The 18278-nt window shown below is 40.6% G+C and overlaps 2 protein-coding genes across 4 annotated transcripts in view; one reads left to right on the top strand and one right to left on the bottom strand.

Moving 5' to 3' along the window:
• Positions 1-18278, top strand: part of LOC108275122 (dedicator of cytokinesis protein 2) — a 131406-nt gene that overhangs the window by 82142 nt on the left and 30986 nt on the right. The gene's annotated exons all lie outside the window — the stretch shown is intronic.
• insyn2b (inhibitory synaptic factor family member 2B) overlaps positions 1-18278 on the bottom strand; it is a 33547-nt gene that overhangs the window by 10989 nt on the left and 4280 nt on the right. Inside the window, exons 2-3 of one of the 2 annotated variants that reach the window (XM_017485727.3) lie at positions 2530-4314; positions 759-833 (exon numbers count right to left, since the gene is read on the bottom strand). In XM_017485727.3, the coding sequence (XP_017341216.1) occupies positions 759-833; positions 2530-4034 (1580 nt within the window). In that variant the 5' untranslated portion in view covers positions 4035-4314. The remainder of the gene's footprint in view (positions 1-758; positions 834-2529; positions 4315-18278) is intronic. The other variant, XM_017485728.3, reaches the window with a different exon arrangement.

Raw genomic sequence — 18278 nt, 5'->3', positions numbered from 1 at the left:
CACATTCACTCTCCACAAACAAAAGCATTTCTACTTCATCATTAACATGAAACTGCTAATATATAATATATACTTTTTTATATATTAACATTAACTGGATATGAAATACACTACTCTACAAATATATTTTCTGTGCAATATATATATATACGTTTCTGTCAATTCATCTTCATTTAAATATTTCAACGGTGTACTGGAGCTTTAATTCAGCTCGAGCAGCGTGGCAAAAAAATAATAAATTGACTTGACGCTGAAACTCCCGCTTCACTGCTGCAGCGTCCGGTGTAAAATTTTATCAGCGCAGAAATTACAGAGATTACAAACTGCAGTTTTGTCATCATTCCACACAAGAAACATCTTTACACACAGCACTAAATTCGATGTGTTTTCCCGCCCTCTTTTGATTGACAGAATATAATCGGCCCTGGACATCGGATGTTTCTAATCTATCGGCCGATAGTGTGAAAAATAGCCTTTATCGGCCGATACACCGGTGCATCTCTAGTTTTAGATGAGATAGATTTAGTAAAGATGCACCGGTGTATCGGCCTATTTTTCACGCTATCGACCGATACGTCGGTGCATCTCTAGCTTTAGATGAGCTAGATTTCCATTACTTGTTACCAACCCCAGCCCTGGAGCTCCAATGCAAATGTCAGACACCAACATGTCTTGATGACAATCAAGGAGACAATTTTGTAAATATGTTTTTTGCTGAACTATTCCTTTAAGGCTGTAGTGCTGTGTGTATGCAGTACCTGTAAATGATGCAGGCTGTTTTCTGGCAGGTCGAGCAGTTGTTGATGTCCTGCCCTGTTCTGTAAGAACAGCGTCTGTTTAAAGACATAAATAAATAATACACAGGAACAAAAATCAGCAACCTGTACAGTGACATGCCCAATACTGCAAATGAAGTGCGCGCACACACCCCCACACACACACACACACACACACAGAGAACAGAGCTGTCTGTCAGAGAGAGTTAAGAAGGTGTGGACAGCATTATGAGAGGTGACAAGAAAGGGTGGGAAAAGATTGAGTGACATTGAATAAGCAAACGGTAAAATTCACTGGGTGAGAAGAGCCATGATGAAGAGATTGGAGGGGAAAAGCTGACAAAGAAAGTAGACGTAAGAAGCATTTTAAATGTTTAGTGATGAAAAAGGAAAGAAAAGAATAATAGAAGAGAGATGAAATGTTCTATTAATGATTTTGACTCCTGAGGGCTACAGGAATCTACAGGATGCTCAGCCTTGTTCCAAATGATGCCCCGCGGTTCTCCTCCAAGGGCGCACTTTGGTTCACCAGTCCGCAAGTTGAGGATGTATTAGTTTAGAAAATAGCAATTTGGGACACAGCATCATCATCAACTGTGTGTGTCATTACAGGTTCAATCACATGGAAACAAATGAAGTTCAGAGGCATTTTGTCAGTTTCTTTGCCAAAATAGAACTTGCCACCCTAAATATGAATTCAATTTCAATTCCTTTTGATTTGTATAGCACTAGAATCTAAAAAGTAGACATTGTCAAAAAGTAACTTTACAGAAATCCTGACCTAGACCTATATTCCAGAGGTAACTGAGACAAGGCAAAACTCCCTGAGGCAACATGAGGAAGAAACCTTGAGAGGAGCCAGACTCAAAAAGGAGCCCATCGTCTTCTGGGTGACACCGGATAGTGCGATTATAAATCTTTAGAGTAGACGGTTATATAGGCAAACAAACTAGTCCTACACGTGATAAAAGGATAAAGCACGTCCAGTCTATAAATATCATTTCTGTAAAGCCAGTTTGTGACTTTGAATGATGTAGAAATGCAAGGATGAGGTTGATTTGTACTTCGACACAAATGAATAGTCACATAATAAGTGCAGTGGCTTCATATTTGCTCTATATTTCAGTTAAGCGATTTGACTTGCAATGTTACCTTAACATGAGCTAGATACAGTATGATTCATTAAGTCAACAGACCTCTCAGGGATATGCTTTAAGGGCAAACCTGGGGTGGAAATTAAGGTGACAAGTTTTACTTCAAGGCTGGAAGCTGTGTATTCTTGGCACATCATGGCATCCATGTGCCGGTGTACACGGTTTAATCAGTTATTTTACTGTGTTTTGTTCCGCATTAGTTGCAAACCGAATGCTTCACAATGACAAGTTAAATTACTGATGAAAGGCATTTACACATACACATTTGCATATCTTTTTCTCCATCACTGGCTCTGATGTTGTTGAATCTGTCATTTTTGCTGTCTGCTGTTAACAACCAAATGTGCAGTGACTGGTCTTAACCAATACTGCAAGGAGTATTGGTTGAAAGAAAACCTCTTGATGGTTCATAGAGGGGTTATAGAGGGCACTTGTGAGCATGTCTGTGAGCTTTAGTGCTTAATTGGGCCATCACTAATGGGTGGCCAATTGGGACACCTTACAGCCTTGTAGGCCCTGGGGGCATATACAGATAAAGACCATGCATCATTTGGAACAGGGACTGGATCATATATTAGAAACTTCAGACTCTTTCTCACCCCTCGCTCATGGCCTTGCTCTTCTCCAGGTCCTGAATGACATTGAGAAGAACCTTAATCTTCTCTTGGTTGGACAGCAGGTTCTCCTCAATGTTCTGCAGTAGTCCATGTAGTGCTGATGGCACCCCATTGCACAGTGGGATCTGTGCTTCTGTCAAGTTCTTTTGCGGAGGCTGATAGTCTACCAGTTCTGGTTTGGTTTCTGGAGCCATCGCAGTTTTTAGTTCTTGATTGGGGGGTTGAGTTTGCGATGTTGCTTTGGTCTCTGAGACATTCTGAATGTCTGGTGATACCAGTTCTGTTGTTAGCGCTGAAGGTTTGCAATTGGGAGCATTTTTAGGTGGGAGAGTGGGTGTGGTTTGTGAGTCGGATCCAAAAGAAAGCACAGGGGGAGGTGGTTTAGGGGTGGTGGAGACAGATGAAGGGGCAGATGCAATAGTTGCATAAGTTTGGTTATTCGTGTACTCTGATGTGAGCTGTACATCTTTTGGGACATGTTTTTGAGCTGCTGTTGATTCCGTTGGCTGTGTTTTATTTATCAGTGTTCCGGTCTGTAATTTGTCGGTTTGTGAGTGTTCTGATGTTTTTTGTTTACATGAATTTGTAGATATTTGTATAGTTGCAGAGTTTTTGTTACATGTTTTGTTGTGTATGTGTGTGGATGGATCATTTGGTTGAGTCATTGTTTCCTGTATGGTTCTGTCACTTTTATCAAGAGAGCTCTCTTTGTGTGTGCCTCCAGCATGAGTGTGTGAAGTGTGAGTTGGGTGTGTGTCTGTAAATTGCTGCTTCTGCAGTCTGGGTGCATCTTTTCTAAGTGGCATTGGAAGGGTCATGCTTGCTTGAATCTGACTGGTCTCTCGTTTATGGCATGCAGGTGCCATGCAAGATGCAGCTTGCAATTTTCGTCCACATGCTGTGCATGGTCTCGATGATGTCATTACATGGCAAGGCCGGGGGTGTGTGGCATACGACCTTACACTCCCACACTGCACTGTAGGACATGTATTTTCCCCTTTTAGTGATTGACCCCGTCTCTGAATTCGTATTTCAGTCTCTCTTTGACGACCCACTTCTCCTGTCTCCACCCCCTCACTACAGACCCCTTCTACTAATTCAGATGCTACTACACTGCCATTGATGAAGCGAGGATTCCGTTTGGATTTTCCCCTGCATCCTGACTGGTTGGGGTTTGTTTGGATAGATTTGATCTGGCAGTAGACACTGCCGTCTTGTGATGTCTCATGCTGGGATACTTTGCTTGTGCAGTTCCGAAATTGTCCCAAAGGGGGCTTTGCTCTGTCTAGAGACATAGTTTCCACAGGAACAGAATTCCCATGGGCCGTCCCTGTTGGCTGACTCCTCCTTTTTAAGGAGGGAAGTGAGCGTAGTCCTGGTGATGTCTGCACCCCCACGCTGCAAAGAGGTCCCCATTTCTGTGACAGAACTCCTCGCCCTCCCAGCGCTGGCACTGGATTAGTCGTGTCAGCTGCCTTTCGGCCCATGGCCTGTGCCTGATTGGCTCAACCCCCAGAGCCGCAGCTGAAGGGGGAAGGACGTCTCTTAGTTGGCATGTTGTTCAGTCCAACGATGATGATGCTTCATTGAAAGCAAAGTGTGTGGGTGAGAAAGATAAAACTCAGCATGTCCTGTATGGTCTCATTAGTTGGAAAAACTTCTTGTGTCTCAGCATCTGATCATTTCATTTCTTAGTCCTCAGAGGCTGTTTGACTGCAATTACATGTGCTGCTTGATTGGTCTCCTTGACTCCAGATGTCTTTCTGCCTGTCAGAAAGAAGGAGAGCACAGGTCAATGAAGCGTCTCTAATTGGACTGTCTGCACAATATCTTACCCTTCCAGTCTCACTAGTATGAAGCCCTGGCTTGTCCCATCCGAGGTGTATTTGCTTCTCACACCCAGTGTCCCCAGAATAGGCTCTGGATATATTGCCATCCTGACCATAATAAAGTGCTTACAGAAAAAGTGAGTGAGTAGCTTGAAATTGTAGAAACATTGGCTGCCTGCATGGTGAATTGACAAGCCTGTGTTTTCCCTTGCTCCTAACTCCACCCCCTAGGTTGAGCTGATTTGTTAACCGTAGCCTTAAATGATGAAACTTGCCAGATTTATTGAATGATATGAATCAAAAACAAGTGTTTTCAAACCATGTCACATTGCAGTTAAACACACTCAGCAAACAGCACTAACTGTTCTCATCCAAATACATGAGCTCAGAGACACCCATATCGGTGTGCCACTCTGATAGACAGGAGAGAGTGTAATGCCTCTGTTCTGACCCAGAGAGAATCTCTATTCTATGAACGCTTTTCTGTTGAACCACTCGCAACCAATATCTCAGTTTTCCTATGGTATCTTTTGAAATTATATCTATATTCCAGATCCAAAAGCACATTTAACGCTCTTATTGAGCCTTGTATACCCAGTACGATCAATTACATAACCACATCATGAAGTCTGACTGGCACTAATCTGAGATATCTGCTTCAGAGCCAAGCTTTCTGTTGTGCTAGTAGGTTATTAGAGCAACATTTTTTGTACCAGGCACCATTTCTGAAATGCCACCATTCATTTAAAACCACCCAGAAATTCTACCTAACAGAATAGTTTTCTTTATACATGAATAATAGATTTCACCTTTAAGATCGAGGTTTGTGTGCTTCACTTGGAAGAACAAACGGTGGGTGTGAGCTCTAAGAAGGAGCTCACTTTCGCAGCAGGTGTTTCAAGTTTCCGATGGTTTTGCTTTGTTTGGTTTTTTTCACTTAAAGTAAAGCAAATGTTAAAGAAAGAAATGCAAAAAAGCAGCCCCTCTTCCCCTGTGAAAAGTAAAAGTAAAAAGCCCTCGAGCACTCTGTTTGTGGAACTGAAAATGTAGCTCTTTTATATTGCTTGAGATTGCAAGATAATAAGTAGGAACCACGAGGGGCTTTTAAAAATGCAAGCCCCATAAACCTTTTCTGTTTTTCTCCCAAAGGCTACGTTAATTTATTGCATCTTTGTGTAATCCTGCAAAGAATTATTAGTTAACTACATTCTTAGAGCCCTAACTCAAATCTCTCTCTCTCTCACCCACTCTCTCTCACTCTCATTCCCACTCATGTTGTAATTAATCCCTCATTAATGCTTCCTCTTCCTCCTAAGTCAATCTCTAGTTTTTCGAAAATCTGGTCTTTTTTGTCTCTTTTCTTCTCCCAGTAGTAAGCACTCTCACTTACAACCTTGTAAGCTTATCTTGTCCAGCGCTAAGCCCTACTGTCATTGTGTGCCTGCGTGTGTCTGTCTGGCTGTGCGTGTGTGTCTGTGTGTGTGTGTGTGTGTGTGCATGGGCTTGCTCGTGTGTATATAAAGGGATGCGATTTGGGGGATCGTTAGACTAATATGCTAATGACCCCATTAGCCTCTAACAGAAGGACATTAATAAGAAACAATACAGTGTGCACACATGTGAGCACACACCATGAATCACATTAGTGTGTGTGTGCACACAGGTGTGTGTTTGTGTGTGTGTGCACAACAAACGTGTCCTAATCAAATAGCGACACACATGCATGCCCTTGTTCCTCATTAGGTTGTGTACTTGTGGTGTGTGTCCTTGATTAGGATGCAGAGAAGAAAGGCAGTGGAAGTGGTTGGGGGGGGCGATGGTCTGTGTTTGTGTGTGTGTGTGTGTGTGTGAGAGAGAGAGAGAGAGAGAGAGAGAAGGAGGGGGCGTATAGGAGCTATTTTGTCAGGGATTTGGGTGCAGTAACTTTTTAGAGTATCAAAAGGCAGTTTCCATTTGATTGAGGTCAGCTAACTCAACAGCAGTTTCCTGTTTTCCCCTCAATAGATTACTGCAATTTTATTATGATACACCAATATGGTCTCACACCTGCTAATTCATAACAACGAGCCTGGCTTAAACACTTAAACAGTATGTTCAAATGTTTACAATTTCTCTTTAAATTAGGTTAGATACACTATGAGTTTATTATACACTGGGATTTTACTGGGATGCTTCATGGTTGCTGTGCTTAAATCATACACGATATGGCCAAAAGTTTGCGGACACCTCACGATTATACTCCTATGTGCTTGTTGGACATCTCATTCGAAAACCATGGGCTTTAAAATGGAGTTATTTACCTTTTGCTGTTATAATAACATCAACTCTTCTGGGAAGGCTTTGCACTAGATTTTGGAGTGTAGCTCTGGGGATTAGTGTTCACTCAGACACAAGCATTAATGATGTCGGGTGAGCAGGTCTGGAGTGCAGTCGGCGTTCCAGTTCATCCCAAAGGTGTTCAGTGGGGTTGAGGTCAGGGCTCTGTGCAGGAAGCTCAAGTTCTTGCACACCAACCTTGGCAAACCATGTCTTCATGGAGCTCCCTTTGTGCACAGGGGCACTGTCATACTGGAACAGGTTAGGGCCTCTTAGTTCCTGTGAAGGAAGATCGTAATGCTACAGCATACAGAGACATTCTAGACAATTGTCCGCTTCCAATTTTGTGCCACTGTTTTGGGGAAGCCCGTCTACTGTGTGGGTGTGCTGGGCGTGTGTCCACATACTTTTGGCCATAAAGTGTATTTAAAGCCATACAACCACCATGTATTTAACATTGAAACTACTGTATGTTGCTATTTTGTGTTTATACCTGGTCACTGTTCTTGATGCTGATCTGTCAAAAGCACTGACTGCAAGGCAAATCACAGGTTTCCTGTATATGAAGATGTTTGTTCTAAGGGGTTACCATTTTTGTGTTAACATCTTATTCACAGTGACTTAAAAATACAGTAGCTATTATACCATTCAACACACAAATAGTCTGCAACTCATATTTCCCACATGCAGTCAGTTTCAATTGTGTTTACTAGAGGAGGACGCAGTGTACACGCTAGCAACACAATTTGAAACCCGTGGCTTCCTTTAGCGCAATCAATCATGAGGCCATCAACATCAAACTGTTTATTATAAGAGATCCTTTCAGCTGATTTGTGCACTCATTTATGTGTGAGGTGAATTTGCTGCTTTGAAGTGCGGCTTTGGGTTATTTTGTGCCCTGAGTTATCCTCGAATGACCACGCACGCACACACGCACGCACGCACACACGCCACTCCAGTGCTACAAATATTGTATTGCTGTCATGTCTTGTCATTAATGTTATGCTGCGCTTCACCCGCATTTGAAAGCGATATTAAGCTTTCATCCTTCACACTCCCCTCTCTTTATCTCTCCTGAGTTACTCTCCTCCCTTCAAAGCCTCCATGATCTCTCTATCTACTCCAGCGAGGCATCGTATTTTGCCCTCCCCGCCTGTTTCACCCTCATCCTCTCCTGACTTTGTATTTCTCCTTTCATCCGCGTCTTCCCTACGGACACTGTCCGTAGTGTGTCTGCGTGTGCTTGCAATGAAGGACAAGTGTAAGTGCTGTCCGAGAACTCTGCATACAATTGAAAAAAAAACAAACAAACACACAGCTACACACCTTTGCAGCTTGCTACACTGTATTTGCATGGTTGCATGCTTGTGTCATCATACTCCTGCAGTATGTGTGCGTGTGTGTTTGTGTGTGTGTGTGCAGTTTTTGCAAGTGTATCACATGTTAAGGTGTTTTACTTGGTAGCTGTGGTCTATGCTCGTCGCACACATTCTCTTTCTGAGTGTGTTTGGGTGAGAGAGCGTGAGAGAGAGAGAGAGACAGATTGGTGACAGAGTGCTTCATCTACAGCTCCGTGATTATTGATCGCTGGCTAAGGTCCCTGCAATCCAAATTAGAAAGACCACACACATACACACACATACCCATCTCACTTTTTCAGTTGGCATTCTACAGCCCATGCATGCAAAACAAATCAAGAAATGCGGTTATTGTGGCACAGCAATACAGTCAAATGTACTGAGCGGTTCTGAACCCCGACAAGTCTTTTGCAAGACTTTTTTGTGCTTTCTTTGCAGAAAACTCTGCAAAGAACAAAAAAGATTGCAACTGTACAAAACTGCTTTGCGCAAAATTGTCTTTCTGAGTGATGTTTGTTGGTAAATGAGACGTTTTATCTGTACTCATGTTCAGTGCGCATGAATCGAAGAGGGCTTTGACTGATTGCACGTTGTGATCACATGACATGATGCATCTTGGCCCAAATCTGCGGAAAATCTGCAGAAATATTCAAAAATTGCAAGCTCCATAGAACATTGTGGAGTTTGCTAGATTTTGTGTTCATTTTTGTGATCGCAAAATCGGGAAATCCTAGAGGACTTCCTCACATCTGCCCATGGGACTTTAATCTTTCAGCTTCGGTACGTTGCACCACACTGAATCTTATTCATGAGTGTTTTATCAGCTCTGGTCGAGACAAAAAAGTGAATTGAAGTGTCTTCTGAGTAATAGAAGAATCTCAGTCTGGTTGGTTCTGTAAATTAAAAAGGCCAAGAGTTTAAAGTAACAAACTGAACAAAAAAATGTTTAGTTTTTTTTATATCTTGAGGTACAGATAGGAGCCATATCGATTTGTTTGAATTAGACTCATATACAACTGACTTTAATGGCTAATCACAATAGAAGAAACCAAAGGTCAAGTGAATACATGTATTTGTTTTGAACAGTAGCAGGAACAATATGGGAGATTTTGGACTGATATGGTATAGGACAGTGTGTAAGATGTGTATCTCCATCACCATAATAAAACCACCAATATCTTTGGGATGAATGGTATTCATCCTACCAGTGCAGACTTGTAGAATCTGTTATTATTAATGGACATTGTCTCAAAGCAGCTTTACAGAAATATAAAACACAGGATACAGATTTTAAGTGTGTGGATTAATCCCTATTGAGGAAGACGGTGACGTGGAAAAACTCCCTTAGATGATATGAGGAAGAAACCCTGAGAGGAACCAGACTCAGAAGGGAACCCATCCTCATCTGGGTAACAACGTATAGTGTAAAAGTAAAAGAAAGTTCATTATGGTTTTTACATGAAGTCTGTTGAACTAGTCCGCTGTTCACTAAAGGAGACCCAAGTGCAAAACTGCATGTGGTAATTGCAGTCCCAAGGTCATAGCAGCAACCGTAGTCCCAGCAACCACCGTGAGAATTTCCATGTGGAATTGAGGACCAAAACCATTCCCATGGTTCTACAAGCAGTACCATACTAATCAATCTCCAGGCTGTAGCCTCCAGTTGATGAGCACTCCATCCAGAGATACGGCATCCGAATGGATCAGGCAGGTCCGGAGAGCAGAATGGGTCAGGATCACTGGCATCTCCATAAATTCATGTGTAAATTATTATCTTTTATATCATTTTAAATTGTTATGTACAACATATTTTTATATTATGTTAGAGTATGTTATGTAAGGAATAACACGCCATACTGTTATATGATAGTAATACATGCCAAGGTGGCCCGTTGCAAAGCAGAGGGCTGTTAGCACCCCAAAGGGTATTACTATCGCATAACAGTCCGAAATGTGTAATTCCTCTATGTTTAATTTATTGATGAATGATGTTTATTTTTAATAGTTTATAGTTATATTTAATTTTGTTGAAGGTCTATGTGACAAGTTCCTCTTAACACTTACTGTATAACAATGTCTCTTGAAGATAATAAGGCAAAAACAATCCAGCTAGTCATTTTACCGAGAGATCAGAAAGTGTAAACTCCTCTGTACTGAAGACTTTCCCATGCTAGGAAACGTTACAAAGCATCATGACTGTTACAAAGCACTGACACCCCGCCAGACGTGTTTTTTTTTTTTTTTTTTTAAACAACATCTAAAAAAACATCCCTTCACAAAAAAATCTTCAGACGAAGTAGTATTATTTGTTAAACAACATGTTTTTATTATAAGAGTGTATAAAAAAAACAACACTGCTTATTATTAGGTTTAGATTATGTAGAGCATCTGCCACACAAGTCCCTCTGCATGAGCTGTTAGTATAAAACCATTAGAAAAACTTAGTATATTAGTATAAAACCCATTAGAATGAGTGCATTAATATAAACATATCGTTCATGTTACAGCCAGAACTACTATCCAAACCATGCAATACACAACAATAATGCCTACTTTCTGACCTATCAGATTTGAGAAATCAACTATGGGTATAATATCAATCATATTAATATATTGTAATATAACAATACAGTATATTTGCCTGTGTTAATTTGGACACAATTAATAGTTCTGAACCACACCAATCCCATGATTTATTAAAACAACACAGAAAACTGTGGACCGTCTGGACCAGCTGACATCAGTATGCTCAGAGAATCCACAAAAACAACCTTGTTAAAGTGCTCATTTGCATGATTTAGTCTTCTGTGAATTTAGTATTACAAAGGCCAATATTGCTGCAGTGATTATCAAACCCCATATTTTGTAGTCCTGAGTTTGACATAGCATGCATCCAATTAAGTAAGTAACCCAGTCAATCTTCTAAAGGACAGCTGATCTGTGCCTTGTATTATGAAGTCTTTTTGTAACCTCCATTTAATAAGAAGTAGCCTTTATTTGTCACATGTCCATTACAGCAGAGTGAAATTCTTTTTTTCTGCATATTTCAGCTTGTTAGGAAGCAGGGGTCAGAGGACCCCTTATGGTTAAGGCCCAAAATGGCAGCTTGACAGTGTTTGGGCTTTAACTCCTGACTTTCTGATCAGTAACCCAGAGCCTTAACCATTGAGCCTCCACTGCCCAGTGTTTGTTATGACGTGATCAACTTTGCCAGGATTTCTGGTTTGAGTTAGAAAGTTTGTAAATGGCAAGCTGAGCAGCTCTTTCTCGTTGACTGGCTCACAAAAAAGGTCACAAATCATGTAAGTCTGAATGTAGAAAGATTTTCAGGCAAATTTCAGGTAGGATTTTTGCAAACGTTCAGCAGAAACATACTTTTACTCTCTGCCTCGTACATGGACTTTCAACAATGCACAAATCATGGACATCAGGCTTTTAGTGTTGTGGACTAAAGTAATTAACACAATCTGGGGCATTGGTGCTCTCTGCTGCACTCCAAAATATAAAAAGCATTTGTATTGAGCACTCTTAATAAAATAGATTAATGAACATCCCTCACATGTCAGCACAGGTTCAGCTTCAGAAAATGTTACAGTAGAAAAGGTACCAGTAGCAGAGGTGGTCCCAGTGGAGAGGTAGTCCCAGTGGAGCAGCATGGTTACACAAAGTACAATGAGGCCAGGATAAAGTAGTTACTGAAGATGAATGAATTAATTATGGCTGGTCAAACAGAGGAACAAAGGAAGGATGTTAATCCTTGTTTTATATTTAACTTAACTATGGTGTCTTTTCCGGGGGCACAGTGGCTTAGTGGTTAGCATAGTTGCCTCGCACCTGGGAGTTTGAACCCTGCCTATGCCGTGTGTAAGCGGAGTGTGCATGTTCTCCCTGTACTTCAGGGAGAACATGTGGGTCCTCCAGGGTACACACCTGGGTATTCCAGGGTCCATAGACATGGTCAGTAGATAGATTGGCATTTCCAAATTGTCTGTAGTGTGAATGTGTGTGCGATTGTGCCCTGTGATGGGTTATCACCTCATTCAGAGTGTCCCCTGCCTTGTGCTCCGAGTTCCCTGGGATAGGCTCCAGGCTCCCCTGTGATCCTGTGTAGGATAAGCGATTTCGAAAAGCGGGTTGGATGGATGGATGACATCTTTTCCTAGCCTAATAATGTTACAGTCACTTTTTTACTCTCGTCATTTACTGTCTGTCAGTTCCATCTTCTTGTCAAGTTACGTTAGCTTAGGTTAACAAATTAGATTAGCTCAAGCTCTGTTGCATTCTGTTTGAGCTAGTTTCAGCAGTGAAATCATGCCCACGGTGTAGTCTTGATGAGCAAAGAACTGTGTAAATCAGTTATATTACTGAGAAATGGCTGTATGAAGTGAACTGATTTACAAATGTAACCTTTAAATGAATGTGAAATTAAATAAAGCATAGCACTGGCTAGTTTATCAAAAGCATTTGTACAGTGTCCCTCTACCCATTGTTGGCTTTAGCCGAATGTATTGATTCTTATCAACTAAGCACTAATTAGCTAATTACCAAATAGCATATTAATTAGCTACTAATTACAGAAGATTAGCTCAAAGATGTGATGTTTTCTTTTCTTTTTAAATGTTTCCTTAACAAACATGACCTGTCAGAATGAACCCTAATTAGAAGTGTTTATATCAGACACTATGTGGTTCGATTTGAAACACACCATTAGAAGTCGACCTGTTTAAACAAGGGAACATCAGACACCGGCCGTCTCATTTATTGTGTATGATGGCGTCTGGTTTCACAGGAGAGCATTAATGGGTGTTTGGTTATGATTTGATTTAGTTCAGAGCAGCTCTCTGAAGAGTGCTCTCTGTTTTATTATAAGTAGGAGTCATTACAAGGATAAAATGAAAATTATAGAAGATGCTCATTAGAGAGAGCCATTTGACATTCCCCACATCTCTCAATCACATACACACAAACAAACTCTCTATACTGTTCTCTTGACATGTTTGCTTTCCAAGCGTGAATATAGATAAACAGCGAGCCAAACACTGTTCAAGAGCCAGGATATGAGCGTCTTGCTCCTTTAATGATTCAGCATGCAGTTTACATGGGCAGAAACGCCGGCCACTGAACCGAGGAAAAAGCCATTGCTTTCGATAGAGTTTAGAAGGAGGATTGACTCAGATGCAACATAGACATGTTTCAAGCGTTCACTGCACCATGAGCTCACTGCTACCTGTTACCCAACCTGCAGTGCTTGCGAAAAAACATGTGACAACAAGAGTCCTCATATATAAATGTACATAATAATGACGGGTAAAACACAACTTGTACGCTTACGAATGAGGAAATACAAGCAAAACAACATATCAAGCAGAGAACAATACAAGTAGTGCTACCATGCAAGATATTTTAATTAAGTTCTAGAAAAGCAAAGTGTGCAGAGTAGAGGTGTAAGTGCCAGAGTGAGTTTTTTTATTTTAGTTTAGTTCTTTAAAAGGATCATGTGGAGTTGGCGTGTTAGGGGTTGGTTAAGTGTTCACAGAAGAGGTTGGAAGTTCATTCCACCACTGAGGGACTGTTAATTTGAAGGTTCTGGAAATGGACCTTGAGCCACACTGAGTAGGCACTACTAAGCATCGGTCGTTAACTGATCGCAGCTTGCGTGAGGGAACGTAAGCCTTCAGGAGAGTGTTGAGGTAGGAGGATGCTGTTCCAGACAAGCTCTTGTACGTGAGCATCAAGGCCTTGAATTTGATGCGGGCGGCTACAGGAAGCCAGTGGAGGGAAATGAAATGGGTGTGACATGTTTTCTTTTGGGCTGGTTGAAGACGAGGCGTGCTGCTGCATTCTGAATCATTTGAAGGAGTTTGATGGAGCTGGCTGGGAGGCCTGAGAGTAGTGCATTGCAGTAGTCCAGTCTTGAGATGACAAGAGCCTGGACTAGTAATATATATATGTGTGTGTGTGTATATATATATATATATATATATATATATATATATATATATATATATATATATATATATATATATATATATATATATATAAAACATTAAACAATTAAGAAAACATAATATTTATAAATGCAAATGTCCATAATAAACTATACACAGCCTCTAACAGAGGCAGAACACTCAGTACACAGTTATGGAAAACAGAGAGATGTAATGGCCATGTTTTCAGTGAGTATGTTATAATAACAATCATAAAAAATGCAAACACACTTGCTAACATGAGGTCTGCCTCTGCCATTTACTAGCCGAAACACACTCGCATGAAAAGACAAAACCAGACAAAATAAAGGAATGCACAACAAAACACTGTGGCGTGACCTTGTAATGCGATGATCAGTGTCAAGTGAGTGTGCAGTAAATCTCAAGGTGCTCTCTCTCTCTCTCTCTCTCTCTCTCTCTCTCTCTCTCTCTCTCTCTCTCTCTCTCTCTCTCTCTCTCTCTCTCGCTTGCTCGCTCTTGCTTGCTCGCTCTCTTTCTCTCTCTCTCACTGGAAATAATTGATAAAGTGTAGTACACGCCAATGTCAAGCTTCTTTAATTCAGATTGCTGAGTGTCTAAAGAATTTCTGGGACATGACACACTTGAATTTTTAAAGATAAAACAGTTATATTGTGAAATATTTCCCTGTAGCCTTTGTTTTTTTTTTTTGTTGCTTTTTTTAAATGACAGTGGTAATTTGTACAGTCATATAGCATTTGCATAATCACACATAGCATTTTTATAATCAGCAATGGTACATTAAACTCTGTTTCTTTCTCGTCTCGCTGTAGTGTACACACCTCAGATTCAGCTGCCGGCTTGTACTTGGCAGACTTCAGCTGTGGGCTAGCTGCACACTTTTCTTGATTCTGGCTGTCCAGCTCTCTCACATCCTCATCTGTACACTCTAGTTCAACAGATCAGCTTCCAAAGCTTTAACTTTCATGCTAATACCCCCATCATCCTTGACACCTCAGAGATCACTAACTAGGTGAGCTGAATCTCATAGCTGTGGACAAGAGTGTTGTGCTTATAACTGCATTGCATTCTGGAACTTTGAGTCCATCGTTTGCTCTTTGCACTTCTCCTACATTGGCTTTGTCTTTATTATGACATTGAATATTACTGTCCAACACTGAGGAAGAAAAGAAGCTCTTGCGTTTTTGTTTTCAGGAGCTTAGAGCTTTAACTGAATGTTATCCATTATGCATGAATTCACTGAAGGACAAGTTTACAGTTGTGTTAATGTTAGAGGAATTTTGGTACACAGAGTACGGTGAATTTCAGCGACTCATTTAAGAGCTTAAACGCTACAACACTCGCATCCAGATGTATTTCTGTATGTCAGTCCAACAATCTGAATTGGTGCTTGGAACCTCATGATCCAAGTATAATGAGAATATGTCCTGTTTCTCAGATCGTGCCTCATTCAAAAAGGGAATAGAAATTGGACTTACATTTGAAAAGTGATGCACTGTCACAAAATGACATTTCAGACTCAATTGGTGTGAAATGATGCCATTTATTTTGGGATGATTGCATTTTCTTCTGTTTTTGGTTAGGTAGGTTAGGCATTGTATGTAGTCATTTATTTAGTTATGAGTAGGCTAGATGATTTAAAATCTAGATTGGTGTTACTTTCTCCTGGTAGCCATCTTTTATCGGAACATCAAACCTATAAATCCAGTTACTTTATGTTGATGACTTCACACTGATGAAAAATCTTAGGGTGTTATCCGAGTTTAAGGAAGAATAGTTGCTTTAAATGTCTGTGTGCATTTTCCTGTGAGCTGTAAATGTGTGTACAGAGGAAAGCTCTGTACAGTGTAGGTGCATATTTGAGCGAGGAGGAAGACGGCTATATATTCTCACACACACACACATACACACACACCATTCTGTCGAGTTTCAATCACCTAATGCATCAGGCTTTTAATCAGAACAGTGGGAAAGTGTGTGTATGTGTGCGTCTATTTTATTGGGTAGGTAAGCATCAAGAGAACATTTTGGTTAATCATGTTTGACATATATTGTCACTGTCTCTCATATTCAAATTGACTCTCTCTGTCTCTCTCTCTCTCTCTCTCTCTCACACACACACACACACACACAAACAAATGCAGTGTCAGAGCTGACAGTAGGCGAGTCAGAGAGCTTGAAGCCTGTCTAAATGTCATTCAGTCTAGCCTTTTCTTCATCTCCTCTCTCTCTCTCTCTCTCTCTCTCTCTCTCTCTCTCTCCATTTTATCCCTCTATCACTTCACCCTCACTGTTCCCCCTCCATCATAATCTCGCCATGCTCACCTTTATCTCTGTCCACTCTCTTTCTCTTCATGGCTATCGGTGTCTTTCTCCTCTATCATCACCCCTGCCTGGGCTTTCATCCTGCTCTCACTCTCTTCTTCTCCGTCTCTCTTTCTATCTTTCAGTCTCACCTTCTCCCGCTGTGTCCCGTTTATCAGCTGGTAAAATCTGTCTTCCTGACTGCCTCTCCATCACTGTCGCCATCCAACAGATCTGAGTTTCTCCCTCTCGCTTACTCTCTCTCCCTCTATCACTCTTTCACTCGCTCCTTTTTAAAGTGATGGATGCAATTGTAAAGCACTTTTCTGGATGTTGTTCTACCCGAGTAATCAGTAATGGTCAGATTTATAATTCAATTGATAAGTCTCTCTCTCTCTCTCTCTCTCTCTCTCTCTCTCTCTCTCTCTCTCTCTCTCTCTCTATTTCTCTCTCTCTCTCCTACAGCTCTTTCACTTTTCTTTATCCTTCACACTTTTTTGTCTGCCTTCTGCCTGCTTCAGGAAATCATTTATTTGTCAAAGAAGCCTCTTGTTGGCATTTTATTTCCATCTTTTCCATCTCTGTACTTGCCATGACTCCTGACAACTGCTAACACATGTACCATGTGATCAGTCTCATTATGTGTGATTACCCTGTTTATATTGCACTTTGCGTACTTTCAGTGCGAGTAGTATGCTAACACTGCGGAATTCATTGAGATATAATGGATTACTATTAATGCTCAGACAATCCACTAAAACCACCAAAAAAATGTGTGAAAAGTTGGAGATAGTACGCTGTGACGGGTCACACCGTATAGAGGAATGGGCGGAGCCACTAGATACTACTACAGTTTTAAAAACACTCCCCTACACTATGAAATTAAACCTGAATCAAACAGTTTAAACAGGTTTTCTTTAGATGTTGCTGTTTGTCACAGTTACATTTATATAGTGCTTTTCCAGACACTCATAGTGCTTTACATAGATTCGGGGCTTTGCTTTCCAACACAAATGCATTCAGACAATGCATACATCAAGTATATAGTGTACAGTGGATACAGTAGTGCACCATTTCAGATACTTAAATTAAGTCAATTGAAAGAAGTGAGTAATTCGATTAAACTTTTTGGCTAAATGACCCTTGTTACGTGATGTTTTATTTTCACATTTGAAAAAAATTTGTGTAGCGATTTTCTAATTAAATATTAGCATGAACAAATATTATATCTTACATCTTAACCATTTCCAACAGGCACTTTTTCTGTGGAAGCTCCAGTGGTATTCTTAATTTTGGCCATGGTGCTCTCTGTGGTGTCTACAAAGGGTATTAATCTGTACTTGGTACTGAAATGCTACTTGGAATTCAAATAAACTATTTTTGTGATTAAAACCTCAATGATAAAAACGCATGAGGCATTGCTGCATTTCTCTCTCATAGGTCGAAAGTCAGCACGAGGCAGAGTGTTTTAATGGAAGCTCACAAATTACAGTACTTTCATGTTTAGTGAAAATAAAGAGGAGCAAACTTTCATATAATAGCTGCCTACACACCCAAGCACATTCAGCTGTGCCCATACTTTAAAAGTCCACTGAATCTCAAATGTCTTTATACAATATTCATGAGGTCATGAGGTAGTGAGAGCTCTAATATGTACTGCTACGTTATGTTATGTTATTATGTGTAAGCCACAAACATATAGTGAATTCGAGGCTATTTGGGATTTTCCCCGACTAGAAGATATCAGATTCTGCTGTCTCGGGAAGAAATGTAATATCACGCTAACTAGCAATAGGAAAACAACTCAGTAGGTAAATAAGTAAAATCTGAACAGTTTTGAAATTGTCATCGAATACTTATTAAATTATTAGGCAACTAAAATCATTCTGAATAATGATTATGATAATGATAATGAAGGAGAAGCCATCCTAGCCAGAGGCATTATTCAATATGTCTGT

Source organism: Ictalurus punctatus, chromosome 14 (genome assembly GCF_001660625.3).
Source record: "Ictalurus punctatus breed USDA103 chromosome 14, Coco_2.0, whole genome shotgun sequence".
Classification (NCBI taxonomy): Eukaryota; Metazoa; Chordata; class Actinopteri; order Siluriformes; family Ictaluridae; genus Ictalurus; species Ictalurus punctatus.
Note: the sequence above shows the minus strand (reverse complement) of the source record. Positions and strands in the feature narration are given on the sequence as shown.